This window comes from Ctenocephalides felis, unplaced genomic scaffold (genome assembly GCF_003426905.1).
Source record: "Ctenocephalides felis isolate EL2017-DRISC unplaced genomic scaffold, ASM342690v1 CF-g0.4_SCAFFOLD_00845, whole genome shotgun sequence".
NCBI classification, from domain to species: domain Eukaryota; kingdom Metazoa; phylum Arthropoda; class Insecta; order Siphonaptera; family Pulicidae; genus Ctenocephalides; species Ctenocephalides felis.
Genome location: NW_020536999.1, coordinates 49931030 through 49952467, shown reverse-complemented (window position 1 = coordinate 49952467; position 21438 = coordinate 49931030). Strand labels below are relative to the sequence as shown.

At 27.7% G+C, this 21438-nt stretch overlaps 2 protein-coding genes across 3 annotated transcripts in view; both read left to right on the top strand.

The window, feature by feature from the left end:
• The window catches only part of LOC113363403, a 197838-nt gene extending 196692 nt beyond the window's left edge, over positions 1–1146 (top strand). Inside the window, exon 8 of one of the 2 annotated variants that reach the window (XM_026605902.1) lies at positions 555–1146. In XM_026605902.1, coding sequence (XP_026461687.1) covers positions 555–563 — 9 coding nt within the window. In that variant the 3' untranslated portion in view covers positions 564–1146. The remainder of the gene's footprint in view (positions 1–554) is intronic. The other variant, XM_026605903.1, reaches the window with a different exon arrangement.
• Positions 1147–4741: 3595 nt separating this feature from the next.
• Positions 4742–13812, top strand: LOC113385051 (leucine-rich repeat-containing protein 56-like). The gene is made up of 7 exons (XM_026622857.1): positions 4742–4762; positions 6305–6535; positions 8706–8902; positions 10606–10758; positions 12194–12372; positions 13321–13416; positions 13751–13812. The coding sequence occupies exons 1-7, from the start codon at positions 4742–4744 to the stop codon at positions 13810–13812; spliced, it is 939 nt and encodes a 312-aa protein (XP_026478642.1).
• Positions 13813–21438: the final 7626 nt, after the last annotated feature.

The window sequence follows — 21438 nt, the reverse complement described above, 5'->3', positions numbered from 1 at the left end:
AAGAAAAATTAATGAATTAATTAATCAATTGTTTAAATGTTGTATTATGATAAATATCGATAGCTTCATCAATTGAGTTTAAATTAGAAGACAAAAGTGTCTAAAGGTGAATTTAAAAGAGCATCAGGAATAGGATATTTGTTAAGAAAATTTAGAAAGGTTAAAAGATAACTGGTTAAGATTATTAGATCAATCTGAAACATTGATATATATATATATATATATTGATATATATATATATATATATATATATATATATATAATATATATATATATATATATATATATATATATATATATATATATATATATATATATAATATACTACTATTAAAACTGCATGTGGTGAAAACTATAAGTTAAATTCATTCAGTAATCATTTATTCATCTTACATCTACTTGTGATAAATGACTAAAATTCTGAACATTTTGCTGCAATTATTAATTATTAATTTGTATAACTGTAATATTTTATGATTTCTACTACACAAGTGCATATAAATATCCTCTACAATTATTATATCTACTATATGCTTGTCTTTTCTTCCATTCAGGTACTATAATCTTCCTAAGTCCAATATATCATCATATTTTATCCGATCAAAAAGCTCGGAATTGAAAATCTCTGCACTGCCTCCAACTCATGTTAACAAATTTTTTAAACAAAGTTTAATCAGAAAAGTTCTATTAATCCGGCTTCGATGTGCTGTTTGTTCTACACGAAATATTTGTAAGAAAAGTGTAAAATTTGACTAGTTAAGTAGCTTAATTTAAAATATTCTCTGAGGACAGAGGATGTTGACTTGATCATATTGCAATCTGCAGGAAATTGTAAATATATTTATCAAAAATTGTTAATGAACCAAAGGCGTAGTTATTAACTATTTAAATGTATAACTTCAACGCTGATATTGGTTTTAAAATAAAATGGAATTTAATTAAAAATGCTTCGAATCATGGGAAGACCACATTGAACATTTTTGATACATAGTTCTATAGCAAAAAAAAAATTATAAAATAATTATTTATAAGTCTCAGCTTATAAATGACTCTAAACAATCATAAGGATACAATGGAACATTTAATTAAAATTAGCATTATTTTATATCAACATTTTTTAAAGTAAAATAAAGTTCCACTGGAGTTATAGAACGTATCTTAAGAGCAGAATATATATATATATATATATATATATATATATATATATGTATATATATATATATACAGAGAAATATAAATAATTATTTATAATAATTTTCAATGTAAAATATTTTACCGATTTCACTATCTAAATGTGCTTAAATCTTTCAAATAAATATGTATATATCATAGTCATTTATATGGTATCACTTTTTTAAACTAAATAATAGTAAATTTACCAAAACTATCATTAAAATACACAAATTGACGATTTATCAAAATATGTATATATTTACATAAGTAATATGACTTTAAAAACAAATTTAACAAAAATGTTGATTTTGAAATTTGAAATTGTTTTAAAATTTTATTAATTTGCAATCATTTATGCAGGGAGTTATTTTAAGTTCTTATTTTAAACCTATTTATCGAAGTTTTTCGGACAATTTTAAAATATTTTGTAAATCGTGAAAGTTTCATTACATCATGCAAACTTAAAAATATTTTATATTTTCTTGGAGACCTAGAAAGAACTTACATTTTTATTTAGTTTTTTACTCACGACTTACTATTTTGTATTTCAACATTTTCAAATCAAAACGGAATCATATTTATAATTTTAAATTTTAAATATATTTTTTTATCTATATTTAATGGAAATTTTCTATTGAATACAGTCTAGTCTTAAATTTATTTATTAATATGCAATATGTATTAACCAAATTAAAAAAATAATTTTATAATATTTTATTTGTGGATTATATATAACTAATATATGTCTGCAGAATTTTAAATAGTATAATGTACATAATTATAGTAAAAAGTAATATATTTAGTAAAATTCTAATATATTTTAATTTATTATATAGATAGTGTTTATCTTGTCAAAATTATGCTTTAAAGTCTATGTAATACGCTTTTAAAGTATATTTCAGCATAAATTTTCTAAGATTTGTATCTAAGCCTAAAATGTAATGGTTTCATTTATGTATAAATTAACCAACCATTATTTTTCATGTTAATGCCAAATGTTTTTTCCCAAAAATATTTAGAAGATTGCTACTGAAAAGAAGTATCACTTTAATAGAACTAATTATTTGAAATTGATCTTAATAAATACAGGCTTATAATTTGTGGATCTTTTTTGGACATTGTTTTCTGAAGATGTCTCTAAATTATATAATATATATATATATATATATATATATATATATATAAAATCATTTTTCAATCGCTTTCTATCATTGTAAATATGTAAGTGTAAAACACTAATAAAATTGTGATAAATATATCATCCGTAGCTAAATATGCAACAAAATCATACACTATAAAATCCAATTTCAAGATATTATCATTAAATTAGTATATACTGGCTCTAAAATTAATCTTTTGAATAAATTTTTATATAGATCAGAAACACACATAACTATCATTAATATAAATGCACGGAATAATCTCAGAAATAAATACACAATGTAAAATCGATGCGCACAGCTTTTTGCCAAATAATAAAAAATATATTTGTTATAATATATTAGTTAATAATTTAATTATTTGGTGAATTACAAAGTGCATACGTTTGTGTGCTAATGATATAATTTGACTAAAATATTTTAATTAATGATAATTAGTGAAATATGCACAATAATGTTGGATATGAATCTAGATCAGTAATTCTAATTTATGAAATATGAATAGTTAACTTATTGGTTGAACACCAGATCTTAGGTTAAAGTGTTCTTGGATTTAAAAATTAATAACTTTTGAATTGTAAAACCTATTATATTTTAATATAACATTTTGGATGCCATTTTTTTTATTTAAACATCGTTCAACGATTGTAAAGCCTTTATTAGACAATTTCTGATCTATTTTTATCGTGCTTTTAATGATAAGCATAAACTTGTATTATTGAATACCGCAATTCGTAATAAAAAATATTTTAAGGCAATTCAGTATTCTGGTTTCTAATCTATGGGGTTTGACCCCTTAAGGGAGCAAGGTTCTTGCAAATATTAATTCCAAAAAATTAAACCAAAAACGTTTTTTTCAAAAATTTATCAATATTATTTTTACATAATTTTTATATTAATTTGTAACCTGATCAATAAATTATATCAATTGACTATTTTTAAAATTAGATTGTTCTAAAAATCAAGGGCAGCATTATTTTTTCAAAGAACAAAGGATCGCGGTACGAAGAGGTTGGAAACCACTGATTTGTAAATTAAGTCAAATAGTGAAAAAAATCTGAAACCGTTATAAAACTTCCTAACTTCTATTCCTAAATTATTAATAATTAACAAACGATATTTTTAATATTTTAATATTAAATTTATTTTTAATATTTAATAGCTTTTGCAAGAAAAAGTGTTATCTCGTGTTTTATTTAATTTTTTCAATTGTTACATCCAACCCGCGCAAGTTCTTACTTAACAGTTTTTTAAAATATTATCAAAATTCTAAAAATATATATCGCTTGTAAATATTACCTTGTATAAATAATATATATTAATTATATTAATAAATAAAAAATTGCACAGATTAATATAACCGTTCACCTATGTATTACCCAGAAGCACATGGCCTATGTGAGTGCTGTATAAAAACAATATTGTCAATTCTAGTGTAATTTCCAAAGAAATGATTTTAACTGTATAAAAAATATTTGTAATTGTAAATACAATTTGATATGTTATACCATGTTTTCAAAAATAGGAAATAAACTGATGTATATTAAAAGTTTATTTATTTTGTAGTTTATATTAGTAAATTTTTAGTACCAGGTAAAATGGAAGATAATATTTAGGAAAGTCATCTTTTATATATATATATATATATATATATATATATACATATATATATATATATATATATATATATATATATAATTAAATAAATTTCTATACAGGTATCCATCTAATTATTAGAAAGAAAAAATTAACAAGGGGATCTCAGATTTACTCGTCTGGAATTTTGATGAATTTTTGCATAGTGATATGGTTCATACCAAACTAATTTCCTAATTTCCATAGGCCTATGATATTTTAAGGTTTTCGGATCGACTATCAACTCTATTATCATCAAAATTCCAGAAGAGCAAACCTGAGGGGAACCTCAGCTTTCCTCGCCTGGGATTTCGATGAATTTTTGCATGGTGATAAGGTTGATACCGAACCAATTTTCATAGGCCTATAATATTTTAAAGTGTTCAGTTTGACTATTAACCTTATCACCATACAAAGATTTATCAAAATCCCAGAAAAGTAAACTTGAGGTTCTCCATGTTAGTAAGAAAGAACAAACGAGATAAACCTCAAGTTTACTCGCCTGGAATTTTGATGCATTTTTGCATGGTGATAAAGTTGATACCGAACTACTTTCCATAGGCCTATTGTTTTTTTGTTGAAGTTGTAAGCTCAAGGACCAGATAGAATTAGTGGCTCTATCGACCGTTTAATTGTGAAGATTAATTAGTAACAAGAAGATTGCACTAATTTATTGTAATATATAACTTTACATTGTTTGTATGATATAGTTTGAGTATTGAAATAATATAGGAGTATTTGAATGCTGATAGTTTGGCGACCGGGTCTAGACTATGCCTATGTGCCGCCTTCAGGTACCTAGAAGGACCCTTCGTAGTTGAATCTTGAGATGCGAATTGTCTATGCGTCGTTGCAAAATGCAATATTTTCTGAGAAAGATGAGTGCAACGTTGTCACGTCTAATTTGGCGTGAACATCTATAATATTCAAAGTAGGGCTCGTCGGTTTTCAAAAACTGGTTTTAAAAATCGGTTTGTTGACCAAAATTATAGAATTCGAAAACCGGTTTTTTAGTAGAAAAAGTCAGTTTGCACTGTATAAATGGAAAATGACAAAAATAACCAAATATAAAAGATAGATGCAAGCGTTTTGATTCATATGGGAATACGGGAATCATATGGGTTCGATAACATTTGGAATCATATCATGGGTTTATAAGGTTTTGTGTTATCTTCTGTCTAATGTATGTATCAACATGTATCTATTTTTTAATTTAATGAATGTTTTGTATTTAAAAATGTATTATTTTTATTTATTTGAAACCTTTTCTTTCACTATCATAAAAATATTTTAATTATTATATGTGGAAATGATGCATGAATAATAAATAATTATTTTCAGTTATTTAATCCAGATAAACTATTTTTTTTGTTTCACTAATTAAAATTGAAATAATTTTGTTTACTATATATAATATAAAATTGACTAATAAATAAATTTAGTCAAATACTGCTTTAAGTCGCACTAAATTTGCGGATTAATTTTTGTTATTACAGAATATTCGAGCAAAAAATTATTTTCTATATAAAATTCGAAAACCGGCTTAAACCGGTTTTCTCGTAAAATTAAAATTCTAAAACTGGTTTTCTGATATGTCGGTTGTATAAATCCTAACTCTAAGGTGTTCGCTTTAACTATCAACTCTATCACCAAACAAAGATTCATCAGAATCCCAGAGGAATAAATCTGAGGTTCTCCTTTTTAGTTATGTGTGAAAAAATTACAATATTTTCGACCTGAAAACAGGCAAAATAAATACGCTATATTCTTATAAAAATTACATCATTTGACATATGAAAATATATAATTATATACATAGAAGTACATTTGTTTGGTCAATAATGCATCTATCTAGGTCACCATGAACAACCATCAAACATGTCAGTCATTTTCCTGCAAACGAAGGAGAAATACATACTGATAAAATTAATTGGCACGAACAAGTAAATGTGAGTATATGTTATAAAAAAATACAAATGTAGTACTAACATTAAAAATACTTTTATTTTGCACATTTTTCATTAAAATCGATTAGATGGGTTTTATGACGCATTCTTTCGAAAGAACATGAATGCTAAGTTTTGAATATAAGTGAATTGGAAGAATATTAATATATAATTAAAATATCATAAAAAAATTTATTGCTAGTGATATGTATTTCAGTAAAATCGACTGAAAGGTTTTTCTATTATTTGACATACTTTGGCATATTCTTCACTAAAAGTGTGTTATTAAAACATCAACTGAATTATATTTATATAATGGTGAATTAACCTTTGAGATTTTGTTCTAATATTTTCAATCTTTTCTTCTAATATTTTCAATCTCTTCCCCAGATGGTGCTCCCTGGTCCTGATGGGGACAATCAACCTTCTGCGTCCAACCAGGACGATAATCTCGATATATTGGAGAGGATCTTACGAGAACCTCCAGATCAAGATCGAGGTGACCAGGAACAAATGTTGCAAAGACTTTCACGCCTAAGAGATCCAATGGCCAATTTAAACGTTGTCAATACAAGATATGGTTTAGTTAGTCCTCTTGAACCGACTTTATATGAATTACTGGTAAGTTAAGCAAATTTTAGTGCTATTTCAGACTTATATAATATATAATCATACGTATTTGGTAAAAAATTTAATATTAGGTTGTTTGTTGAATATTAAGTCTTTGTTTCAAGATTTAGCTTCTATAAATTTTAGTCTTTGATGTGGCTACTACGTTCTTTACATATTAATAGTATTTTACTACTTTTTAAATTCATTTTTTAAGCTGCACTTTTAAAATTTTTAATAAAAAATAGGTGCTTAAAATTTATTAACATGTATTTTTGGATATCACACACATAACTGTCTCGTAATCTATACAATTTGTATTTATCGTTAATGAAACATATGAAAAGCACTGTATTTTATTGCTAAGTAAATAATTTTCAGATGGGTAAAGAAAACAAATCATGCAACTGATCAATTTTAAATAGTCTTTGCAATAAATGATTTGCATGAAGTAATTGCTCATTAATAAATTCTTTAATTTTTGTTCACAAAATGGATTATGTTAAACAACACCTAAACAAAAATTGTTTTTGCAACTATGGGTTCTGATACCGATTATGGGTAATAATGTAATTAAAGTCATACTTCAAATATGATATGATCGGTTTGTCATTGTACTTAGCATTTAGAAATGAACCTTTAGAAAAATGAATTAATTGCTGATTAATAAATTTTATAATATTCGTTCCCACAGTGGATTATGTTAAACAACGCCTAAACAAATATTGTTTTCGCAACTTCACTCATCATGTAATTGTGTTTGAAGAACTTCATGTAATTAAAATTAACATACATTCATTGACTGCTTGTTTTTTTTTTCACTTTTTCGCTGGCGATATAATCTAATTACAGCTGTAATATCTGTCTTCGACTCGTATAGAAATGAGAAATCATCGAGAAAAATCATTGGCTTTCGACTCTTATCTGCCGTAACGCACTTCCGTTGCATTTGTACGGATTTATACCCTAGTTGCGCCTATAGAAGTTTTACTTCAAAAAATCAATATCCTTGCAACTTTCAAAATTTATTGAACAAATTAGGTTTTAAAACAGTTTTTTGACTTGAGAATAAAAGACAATAGATTTATGTATTTATTCATTCACATAATCCATCAACTTACCAGAATCAGGTTTTGTTTATATAATAACTAGCAAACCCGACGAACTCCGTTTCGCCACCAGATGGTTTCATGAGAAAGATGAAGAAATTTTTTGTTTGTTTTATATTTGAAAAGGAAAAATTTGATTTTATTATACAACAGTAATGAATTTATTTCGATTACAAAAATGAAGTGTTTTTAGTTGAACTTCTCTAAGTAAATGAAAGTGAATCCGCAAATTATCCGTTTCATTGAAGTGCCCTTTGGTAAACCACAATTTTTGTTTTTTGGTCTGACCTTAACACAAACAAAGCGGATGGTTTTCCAACTCGTGAATAGGCAACGTATAACTGCCCATGTGAAAAACAATGATTTTCTGAATTATCTATCTGAAATTTATCCCGCAAACACTAAGCGATTGGCCTTGCGACTTGTTATTGCAAACGCAAGGCGAACTGGAAATTGCAATCGTTTGAAGTCAAACGGAAGACCAGTCGGAATCATTGGTATGTCACCAAATCGCCAACAATTTTTGATTGAATGGTGAAATTCAGTGCGCGTACATCATTATTCTTTGCGGCAAGAATTGCTCGTTGACTTAACCAAGCATAATTCTGATAATTCTCACTAACGTCATTACTCGAATTTTTAATTACGGTGCGTGAAGTTCCAGCAGCTTGCATTAAGGCACGATGCCATGCACAACTAATTTTTTTAGCTATAAACCTTGCGGAGCCCGAGAGCTTTCCAACGAATGCAAAATTGTCGAAATCGGTTCGTGCGTTATGGAGTTATTTCGTCAGGAAGGAAAACCCGACTTATTTTTATATATATAGAAGATATATACAAACAAACAAAAATATCAATTTTGTAAATTTACATAAGAAATAGATAATATGTATTATGTTTAATAGAGATCTCTAGATATATTACGATATATTTTACTGGGTCAAACTATTATCAACTACACAATATTGCATTAAACAAATCTAAATTAAAATTTATATTTGAGTCTTTCGCATCTATTACTAAATAAATTTTCTTATTTCCAATGCCCCTCACCTGATATTTTCCTCCTGCAGCAGAGAATTTGTGCATCCGAAGCAAATGGTGAGGAGAAGGACGTGGAGTCGTTGCTCCGAGTAACAATGCGAGTCACATCGCGCGATGTGTCTCTGCAGCGTCTGCACCTTTACGTGCCTGCACTTCAGGAATTGGTTCTGGAAGGGTCCAGGATGACTTCCATCAGGGACCTAGGATGTGACCTCGTCAACCTTAAGTAAGTAGATAATAATACACTAATATTAAGAATCAACGTTGAAAATTGTGTTCATATACTGGAAGCCAGAATTTAATTTTAAATTGTTGATTTGGGCAAAATTGAATTTTATCGAGACTATCTGCGAAATATTTGCAATTTTTTGACCCGACTCGTAATGTATATATATATAATATAAAATTTACTAAATATTATAAAATATTTAAAGTCTTTATTTAGTATATGACATGTAAACAATTATTCTTGGATACCACGATAAGAACAAAAGTGCATCTTTTATTTAGTCAATGACTCATCTTGAAAATAAATTTTAATCAGTTTTTTTCTAGCTAATTGGCAGATTTGTTTAGATTTAAAACATATATTGAAATTAATGCAGATTTGTAGTTATCTGCTCTTGAACATGTATGTCGCTCTTAAATATAACATCGATTTAGAATGTTGTAAGATTTGTGCAGATTCTAAATCAGATTTTGATTGATTGTTTGATATAAAAATTGGGTTTTGGTTTATAACTAATTATTGATATTATTATATGATATTTATTATAAATTATATTTATATTTATGTTATCTATTACTGATACACGAGTCGTTACGGTTGAAAAAATACTCTAATCAAAACCTAAAACGACTTTAAGCCTGCTAATAAAATTATGTTATACTAAAGTCATTAATATAAAATAATATAATCATACTAAAGATTGTTGCAGTAATACTTTAAATGGATCAAATCTATCAAATTTCTTATATAGAAAACGCAATCAATGGCACTTACCCATAGATAAATTGATTTGGCATTAAAAATATTTCAAATAATGTTGTTCACATAGTTAAGTAGGAAAAAATACTCTATTTAAAAACTAAAACAACCTGCTAATAAAATCATGTTATACTATAGTCATTAGCAAAAAAAATTAAAATTATGAGTTTTGATAATATCATAAATGAATAAAAGAGTTCTTAAACTTGATATTTCAGTTTGTTTTGATAATATTAAAAATGGATCAACTAACCTTTCTTCCATAATAATGATTGTTTTGGCAATATAAATATTTCAAAGAACTTTGTTTCGAAGAGTTAATAAAATATGAATATTGTTTGAACATTACTTCATATAGTTTTGAAGACCAATCGTAACTATATAAGTTAGATCTTTTAGCAAAAAATCAATATAAAATAGAAATCATAAACATCTAATTAAAACAATATTTTTTAAAATATATATACGAAAATACATTTGTAAAATATATTTTTAATAGGTTATATAATGTTGTAAACAATTGATTCACCAATTCCATTTTATAATTTGCAAAATTTTATTTTAGCCGTGCATAACAGAAATATTATAAATTCATCATTTGCAAATAATTTGACCACCAGAATTAGCTTAAAGACAAAGTGATAAGAAGACTTACCATAAAGAGTTAGGGATCTAATTTAGTTAAATGATCACAATAACTCACAGGTTGTTTCATATTCTGATTGCGTTAACTAAAAATAGAGCATAAAATGTTTATAGATGAATAATTAATATAGATAAGCGATTAACATAGAATAGCTCATCGCAGCACACTACTAGTTCATGGCAAAGTCTAGTCAGTGTTAAAATTTACAGAAATAGGTCCAATGAATCAGAAATCAAATAATCTCATTAATTGAGTACATAAGACAATTCTAATTTATTTTGAATTATATTTTTAGATTGCTGAATATAAGCAATTGTGGTTTAGATTCGTTGGACGGAACAAACGGTCTTCCCGTAACTCTGGAGAAATTGTACGCTGCACGAAATCGAATCCGGGACGTGATTTGTGTCGTAAGTCTCGAGGGACTGCAACTCCTCGACCTCAGTGGGTGAGAATAAAATAAATTACTTGTTTAAACATTTATTTATTTAAAAAGACTACAATGTCACAATGGAAAATTTTGAAATTGACTCATTAAATAATTGCAATAGTAATGATAGTAATTGTTACAATCGCTTTTTGTGATGTTGGACTAGCCATGTGTAAAATCCTCTCCGATTTTTAGATAAAAATAGCATATAAAAATACTTCTGATTCGTAAAGCATCAATTTATCGAGAATTGAACAGATTATTCAAGGAAAATTTGGAAAGGTCCAAAAGAAACATGAACAATTCTTCAAGTTTGAAGAAGGACTGTCAGTTTTGTGTGTTGTGTGTTGCATGTTGCATGGTGTGGTGAGTAGTGTTGACTTTGGAAGAACGGGTTCAGAGTCGACTAGCGATCACAGCGTGAATTGAGAGATTGCAGCATATGCCGCGATTTGAAACACCGGATTTCAAAGTCTTTGTCGATCTCAGAATGAATCGATCCCTCTTTCCTCTTTCTATCGCACAAAACTGACAGCGCCCTGCTGCCTTGTTATAAATCTACATATATATAAAAACAAGTCGGGTTTTTCTTCCTGACGATATAACTCCAGAACGCACAAACCGATTTCGACAATTTTGCATTCGTTGGAAAGGTCTCAAGCTCCGCAAGGTTTATAGCTAAGAAAATTAGTGGTGCATGGCATCGTGCTTTAATGCAAGCTACTGGAACTTCTCGCACCGTAATTAAAAATTCGAGTAATGACATTAGTGAGAATTATCAGAATTATGCTTGGTTAAGTCAACGAGCAATTCGTGCCGCAAAGAATAATGATTGCTGGCGATTTGGTGACATACCAATGATTCCTACTGGTCTTCCGTTTGACTTCAAACGATTGCAATTTCCAGTTCGCCTTGCGTTCGCAATGACAACTAACAAGTTGCAAGTCCAATGCGGCTTAGTGTTTGCGGGATAAATTTCAAATAGATTATTTAGAAAATCATTGTTTTTCACATGGGCAGTTATACGTTGCCTGTTCACGAGTTGGAAAACCATCCGCTTTGTTTGTGTTAACGTCAGACCAAAAAACAAAAAATGTGGTTTACCAAAGAGCACTTCAATGAAACGGATAATTTGCGGATTCACTTTCATTTACTTAGAGAAGTTCAACTAAAAAATACTTCATTTTTGTAATCGAAATAAATTCATTACTGTTGTATAATAAAATCAAATTTTTCCTTTTCGAATATAAAACAAACACGAAACCATCTGGTGGCGAAACGGAGTTTGTCGGGTTTGCTAGTTATATTACTATGCTATAGTTATATATTATACACTAATATAAATGTACATTAATGATTGCACATTTTTCTTGTGTTGAGAGTGGCAATTTTCTTTCTTTTTTGTTCATTATTGCTATTAAATTATTTGTTATTATTAATTATTATTTTTTAGGAATCGTGTCCGAGATATATCAACTTTGGGTTTTTTGACTTTGTGCGAGGAGCTCCGAAGCATATTCCTTGCAAATTGTCCATGTGCAGATATACCGGATTTCAGGCGACGAGTACGTAAACTGATGCCTCATTTGCACGAACTCGATGGAATACCCTTCCAAGAAGAAGATGACGAAGGTATTTAAAATATAGTGTTCTAAAACAAAATATTTATCACAATAAGTTCTTAAAATCAACCTTCCATCAGCATATTTTTAAATTTCTACTGTCATCAACATATTTTTTAGCAAAAAAAATCGGTCTGTGCTCAAACACTTATTTCAGAATGATTGAGTTGGCAATCAGTAGTATTAATTCTTAACATTTGATCTAATGTCAATTTGGATAATGGTTTGAGTTAAATTGTTCTATACCAAATTAAAGTATAATAACATATAAATAAAATTAGCAAAATTTTCAAATAATTCTGGAAATTATTGAAAGGTATCATTAAATAAATTACCTAATTGATAAATGCGCATAACTACACCCATATATCGCAATAAAATATTTATCATTTTTTTGCATCATCCTCGAATAAGCATATTATTAGAAAAAACTGGAAGTCTCAAATACTTATTTAAGAATGGTTAAGTTAATGATCAGTAGTATTAATTCTTAACATTTTGAAATTTGATGATGTCAAATTAGTTATTTATTTAGATACACGTTTGTGTTAAATTGCTAAAAATAAAAGATAAGATACCTAATTAATAAGATACTTAACAAATAAAATACTTAAATGCAATTGAATATTCAAAATTATTTCAAAAATTTTAAATTATTTTTTAATTTATTAAAATAAATTACTTAATAAATAAATTCCGATAAAGTTGGTGTAATTGAAATTTTAGTTGTACAAATAATTCATATAGTTAAATATAATTTTCAGCTATAAACACATTTTTGCTTCAATAAGAGAAACTAGCTAGTCATATAATATCCTCTCATCAAATTTCTATTCAATGCTACAGTTTGACTGCAATTTTCTGACTCTATAAACGTCATTTAGCCATACAACTGATTGTAAATAGAAGTATATCGTTATAGATAAAGAACTAATTAGTATATTGTATACTAAAAAAGGGTCAGCTAACACAAATTTTATCAATGGTTTGTCCACTGCAAAGCATGCCACATATAGATGTTCATGGGGAATATTGAAACTCATTGCAAGTGCCGGTATGATCGGAAACTGATTTCATTTAAATTGTATAGGCGCAAATTATAGATGCAAAGTTATAATTTATTATTACCGCGAATTTTTAAGTTTCGAACCAAATCTGAGCATTCATTTGATTTGATTTACATCCATTTTCCTGAACTCCATATTAATCTTAACCAAAAATAAGTTCATAAAACCCCAATAACTATTCATTCGGTAATAGTTTACATCTTGTGAGCCTACTTTTTCAAATTTCAGCTTATATCTTACATCATTTAAATTTTAAATTCTTTATAAGAAATTGAATATTTGTCAATTACAATTTTTAAAGTTGATTTCTTTTGGTTGCAGTGGACGAGATGTCTGAACAGCCGTTTGCATTTGATCCACTGCAACATATTCGAGGAATCTGAATAGTTTAAAATGATAATTGAAATACATATAATTATTATTGTTGTAATTAATTATAAGGTAAAATAAAGTTTAGTAAAATAAAAAAATTAAGATAAAAGTAATATGCTTGTTCCGTAGTTTTTAAGAGCTTAAGGCTAAAGTAGGTTATAAAAAGCTTATTATGTAACGATTCGTATATTTTATATTTATGGTAATCATCGTAATAAATAATGCAACATGGCTTTTAAACTATGCAAACTATTTTTTTGCTCGTTAACATATTGTAATATTGTTTTTTTTTTTTTAAATATCTTTGAATATATTGAATTGTCCTGGCTGTGGTAGTGTATATTGGGAGGTATGTTCTGGATCACCAGTACAACCAGGAATTGTAATGATAGGCTGGACCCGAGCGGTGAACAATTGAATAGTTGTTGAAATATTATATTTGTGATGTGGACTCTCCAGAGTCCACTGGTAGTGTGAAAGGCCTTTAGTACGAACAGCGATTTGATAGTAATTTGTAAACACACTTCTTACTTTGAATTATACTTTATTATTCACTATTTTTACAATTAATATTTATTGATAACCTTTTGGTTATCATATCAGCAAAGACTACATTTTACTGAATACTATGTCTGGCTCCAAGCTTGACTCCAAGCTTCTCTCCAGGTTTGACTCCAAGTTTGACTGACTGTCTAACTTTTGTCTAACTCTTATATACTAATTTATTGTTTACAACCTATTTACAAAATCCAACAGTAAGCACTTCCGATGTCCGCGTAACCTACATATAACTAGCAACGCGTTTTGTAATTATTAAACAAAATAATGATTCGAATTGTTATTACAGTTCAACCTCCCTCTTCAAAAGTTTTTCGTCCTCGGAAAACTATAAAAATTAAGAAAAAATTTAAAAAAATGAGTTCCATCTCTTCTTCCTTCGGCCCTTAAAAACTTTTGTCCTCAAAAGTGTCATTACTGTTAGAATATGTTTACAAATAATGTGCTCTGAAAAAAAATCTTATAATAATTTTATTTTTATCTCTACATTAATAAATCTTTAATAACATACATATAAAAAAAAATCAGCAGTTGAATACAAATTAGATGGTCGCTGATTATGTAAAGGCATCACTGAAATTTAAATGTTATTCCGGTAAAACAAAATATGTTTCGAACAACTTACCATAAATGATGCAAAATATTTTTTTTTTTTCAAAAACTTTTATATCAATAGAGCATAAAAATCATAATTTGAAAAATGTCTTTAAAATCTCCAAGAAATTAATAATGGCGTAAAGAATCTTGCATTTGATAATTTAAATCATAAATAGTAATTAATGAAAATTTTAATTTACGTTGTATTGTTACTTGATACTTGATATATTCGAAATTTGCTGGGTAATCAAAATTGAACAAATGTTGCTTTGAAATATGAGAATTCGCTTATGTGTCAACCAAACAGAATGACTTGCGTTGTTACTATTGTGTTTACACCTGGCGAGTTTTTATTTTCTTCCGGTATTTATAATTAAACAATTTTGGTGCTGTTCTGAAAATAAAAAATCGGGAATGTTTCTCTTCTTTACATGTGTTTGCGACGATATAAATTTTCTGCTGCTTTGGCTTTGTAAATGTGCATATTTCTCATTTGTGTTCAAATTCATATTATTACGGTTGAACATATCTGTCATAGTGGCTATATTTTCATTTATTGACAATTTTCGTTGTGAAGGTAATTTTCTTATCATATTAACTTTATATTCCCTGGTTTCTTGATTATTTTCTTCTATAATTTCATCATTAATTTTTCTTCTTTTAATATTTCTTTTCTTTTTCTTCTTCTTCTTTATTTTAATGGGAATAGTTTTCATATATTCTGGTCCTTCATCATTAAGTATTCTTATTTCTTCTTGTTTATCATTAATTTCTTTCATGTCGTAAACCTCATCTTGGGTTTGTTCCACATCTTGTGCCACATATATGTTCAGAACCTTTTCTTCTTCGTATGAATTTGTTCGTATGGTTTGCTCCATATCTTTTGCCACATATAGATCCTTTTCTTCTTCGTATGAATTTGCACGTATGGTTTGTTCCATATCTTCGGCCACATATAGATCCTTTTCTTCTTCGTATGAATTTGCAGCGATTGTCGTCAACTCTTCTATTTTGGTGTTGTGAGTCAAACTTTCTTCTTTGTATTCTTCTTGTTCTTCGGATTCTTCGGACTCTTCGGATTCTTCTTGTTCTTCGGATTCTTCGGATTCTCCGGACTCTTCGGACTCTTCTTTAGTTGTTATGAATGCCTTGTATGTATCATCATATGTTGTTGTATATTTCAGATCCTTATTACTTTCGTAGTCCATTCTATCGTCATTTCCACCATTGTAGATTCTAAGTTTGTCATCTCTTTTCCTATTTGTAAGTTTTCGACATTGGTTAATGTGGTGTCCCCTTTTCTTGCAGTATCTGCAAGTGACGAATGGATTGTATTTTTTATCAGATCTGATGTTTAAATATTTTTCTTCCTTTGCAGCAATGTGCACAGCATCTTTCAAATTTTCCGGTTTGGCTGCTTTAACTATAATTTTCAAGTCCAATGGTAGGCCTCTAACAAAAACTGCCAAAGCCAAGTCACAATATGATGGATACGCTATTTCATTTTGTGTAAAATAGCATTCGTTGTTTATTAACGTAAGCAAACTCTCAAGTTTCTCTGCAAACTTCTCAATCGATTCCCCATTTTCTCTAGTTGTTGTTGCTAGCTCGTGATGTAACTCAGCTATGGACCTTCTATCTTTAAAACGTTTAATTAGAATAGGTTTGACATTATTCCATAACTGATAATCAGCCCGTCTAATGCAATCAAAAGCTGTTCCACTTAATTTACAAATAACAATTTTTGATATAAATTTGTATGTCTTAAAATCTACATCATCTAAAATTGAGTCTACAGTACTTAAAAATCTATAAAGGTCATCTGAATTGCCATTGAATTCGGGTATAGTGCTAATTGCTAATTGAATTCTAAATTTATTTATTTCTATACTATTATCTTTACCTTCTCTAGCTTCTTCAAAAATGGGTTCCATCTTGAGATATGATTAAATTTTGATTTGCTTACTTGAATCCGATGAGATAGTTATGTCCAAGTTAGTCGTAGTCTCGCGTTCGTTCTAAAGTTCTTCGGTAGGCGCCACCATCCCTTAGTTTGTGCTGCGAATGATCGTTCGGTTTGTCGAGTTGTGGCAGCTTTGAACTCGATGTCTCCTTCAGAAAACTCTTCAGCGCTACGAGGGAAAAAACCGCTAAGCCACCATGAATTGTCCTGGACTGGTGGTTGTGTATTTGGGAGGTTGGTTCTGGATCACCAGTACGACCAGGAATTGTAATGATAGGCTGGACCCGAGCGGTGAACAGTTGAATAGTTGTTGAAATATTATATTTGTGATGTGGACTCTCCAGAGTCCACTGGTAGTGTGAAAGGCCTTTAGTACGAACAGCGATTTGATAGTAATTTGTAAACACACTTCTTACTTTGAATTATACTTTATTATTCACTATTTTTACAATTAATATTTATTGATAACCTTTTGGTTATCATATCAGCAAAGACTACATTTTACTGAATACTATGTCTGGCTCCAAGCTTGACTCCAAGCTTCTCTCCAGGTTTGACTCCAAGTTTGACTGACTGTCTAACTTTTGTCTAACTCTTATATACTAATTTATTGTTTACAACCTATTTACAAAATCCAACAGTAAGCACTTCCGATGTCCGCGTAACCTACATATAACTAGCAACGCGTTTTGTAATTATTAAACAAAATAATGATTCGAATTGTTATTACAGTTCAATATATATACCAAGTAGAAATATATTTTAATAATCTAATAAATAATAATTAAGAATGTTTAAATGTTCTTGGTATCTTATCAATTGAAACAAATACATAGTATTTAGATTCATTTCACCACAACGTGAATTTTACATTTTTCGGATTAAATAGAATTTCTTCGGATTAAATAGAATTCTTTCCTGAATATGACATATTTAATATGAATATACTATAGAATGCTCATGCAAAGAGTCATCAGTTACATTTAATTTTAAAAAAATTACACATTATTTAACTATAATATTTACTATAAATTTATGCAATTAGGAAGAATACTTTCTGTTAAAATATATTAATCAGGACGACGGTAATTTATTTTATTTCCTACAAAGATTGTCTATGGACCACTTATAGATTTTTTAATTAAGTAATATTTTAATAAACCAACATTTTGTTCAATATTGTAATACAAATGAAATAGCTCTAACTGATATGTTCCTCATATTTGATTTAAACCACCATATTTACTTATTCTTAGAAATACTTTATTGCGTTTAAAAATTCAAATATTAATAACAATTAACTTAGTAAATTAAAAATTCAGCTAAAATATATATAATACTTTCTCATAAATATAAATAAAATCCTTAATATTTATAATTAACTATTATACTAATATTAAATAAAGGAAAAAGTACCACCGATCCTGAAACCGAAAGCGTTTGGAGTATTGAAAAAGAAAAAGCTGAAAGCTCATGTCAAACATATCGAAGTTATAAAAGTGATACAACAGAATCAAATGAAGAGCAAATTGATTTTGATTTAAATTCTTTATTGGAAATGGTAAATAATTTCAAAATCGAACGTAATAAACCAAGAAATCATATATTTGAAGATGACTGCGTGTTTGAAGAAAGCGATTCCGGTATGATTTATTCTAAATATTAAAAATATTAATTAAATCAAATTTAATTATATACCCTAAAACTTGATACAAAAAATATATTTATAATATAATAAAACATCTAGATCGATATATTATAAACATATAAGTATTCATATAAAAGCATTTTTGAAGAATTCATACATTATACTCATGTATATAAGTAAGTCATAAATCAAAATAATATTCATAAAAGTTTTATTTAATTTTTTACCCATATTTATCATTATAAAATAAAATATAAAATTAGAAAAAATGCATTAATATTATCATTATATAATCCTATAAATTCAAAATGGCTATTTTAGCATTTGTTGTTTAGAGAATTACCGGCAACATTAAATATATGTAATTAAAAAAATATATAATAAAAACTAAAAAATATATACATATGAATACTGTATATAAAGCTGTTCTATTTAAAAATGCCTAGAAGAACTAATCATGTTTAAATTCTAGTACAAATAGCACAAGGTTTGATCTAATATTATGATAAATTTTTAGATGAATTTACATGAAGTTGTTGAAATATTTAATTAATTAAATATTTAATTTTAAATTTTTAATTTAATTAAATATTTATTTAATTTTAGTAAAATAATATGTTAAACTTTTTGAATTATAAATAATGAGTTTTTGTATTCAGTTCCTAAATTAATAAATTGTGATACCAAAGCTCCATATTCAAGTTGCAATAACCACAACTTCCTTTTCTTGTTTAGATAATTAATTTAGGAAAGTTAATGCATGAAATGAACTTGTATTCAATTTTCAACTTGATTTTTTTTTCATTGTCAATAACTGTATATTATACATTCTATATAAAAAATATATATTTCGATAAATTTATAATATAATCTAATATCAAAAACGTATATGTAAAATAAGTTGTACTTTTATATACACTGAATCCATATCCATATTACTAATTTTTAGTTTTATTTTTACAGGATCAGAAGAATATAAATCTAAATTTATCCAGTCAACAAGTGATATAAAAAATTTGTTAGAAATAGACAATATCCAAGAATCACCAAGAGGACTGAAAAAACTAAATGCTTCTGAAACACTATGTGGAAATTTGGCCAAATCTTTAAGAAATCGTCAAGCCAAATCTACAACTTGTTCAATTGAAAATAAAAGTAAATCAGTAGCAAATAAGACAATGGAAACTAAAAAATTTAATTTATCTCCACGATTAAATCCGTTACCTGAGATAACTCCAGATTTTGAGGAAAGCACCGAAGATTCAGAAGTAAAGTAAGTATACTTTTAATAATTAATTTTTTCAAAAATAATTTTTATATCTGTTATTAAATATTATTGTGCAGTATTATTATTAAACAATTTTGCAGATTGAATATTTCTGTACGACCTGATTCAAAAATTTCGGGTAAGACTAATTTGGCTGATGACACTGCATCATTAACACCCAAATCATTGTAAAGAAGTTAAAAGAATAATCAAAAAATATATTTTTAAAAAAAGTAGGATTTCAAATTTTATATATTTTATCGATCAAATTTTTATTATGCGTAACGTATTTTATACGAAAAATTATTTTGTTAAATGTTGCAATTGATTAATACGCATGTTGTTTTTATATATGGTAGATATTTTAATATGAAATAAACGTACTTAAATATATTTTACAAAATGTGAAGGATTTAAATATATATTTTATGAAAAAGTTACAGTTTTTTATTTTATCTTTTTATTAATAAAACTTTATTATGCTTTTTATTGCTATACTTATACCTGAATTTTGTCATCGTAATTTTGCTACTCGTTTTATGATTGATAAATCCATGTATAATTATTTCTAAAATAAAAACACAAGAACTAAGAGCCAGTCCCAAATACAATGACTTGAATATTATACTTAGCTCAGACATATTAAACATCGTAAGCCCATAATCGATCCTAGGCCTTTTCAACAAATTCAGATAAATTAATTTATGCAATTCTCTTTTTTTCTGTAGAATTAGACCTCCTGCTATCATGTGCAAAAGAACGTCATTTAATCTGTACATGTAAGGGCACATTTTATGAGACATAAATCCTCCAGATCCAATTTTAAATGGTTGACCAACTTTGTGGATTATATTTTCACCTGTTTGAGTATTAAAAACCATTGATTGATACATATCTAATGATGATTCTTGTATCATCATAGCAGCATCTTTTTTCTCCATGACTCGCTTGATACTGCTTTTGACATCTGTTACAAATGTAGCCTTTTTTAAAATCTTGTCATATATATTATTGCCAAGACGTATATACGAATTCGGTTTGAATGATAGAGTTATAAGCAATTCTAAGTCGCTCTGTTCTAAACTTTCCAAGGTTTCGTAATTTAAAGATGCTTGTTGTGTTGCCAAAATCTTGTACATTGTGCCTTGATAAGAACAACCAATAACCAAAGAAAGCAACACCATTGACGACAATAAAATTCTTTCCTGGGTATTTTTGGGCCAAGGTTGTGAAACTAAAGCTGAAGTTCCAAAAATCACAAGTGCGTCTTTTATGAAATCCATTCTCCAAAATTTTGATCTTTTCTCCATGCTGCTCCGAATTTTGTTCATATACACCCATACACCAAAGACACTTAAATACGCTATACTAATAAATAAATAAGTATTCCTGTCCAAAATATTAAGAAATGCTATACGTTTCGCGTAACCTCTTTCCGGTGTCAAAAAATTAAATCTTATGTCTCCAGTGCTTTGCAAAAAGTTAGCCATATTTGACCCATAATCTTGGATCATTCTGGTATTAACAGCAATGTCAGCTAATTGATTTTCCATTACCCACAACTGGCCGCTCGATGATCCGTTTGGCAACCTGCCACCAAACAT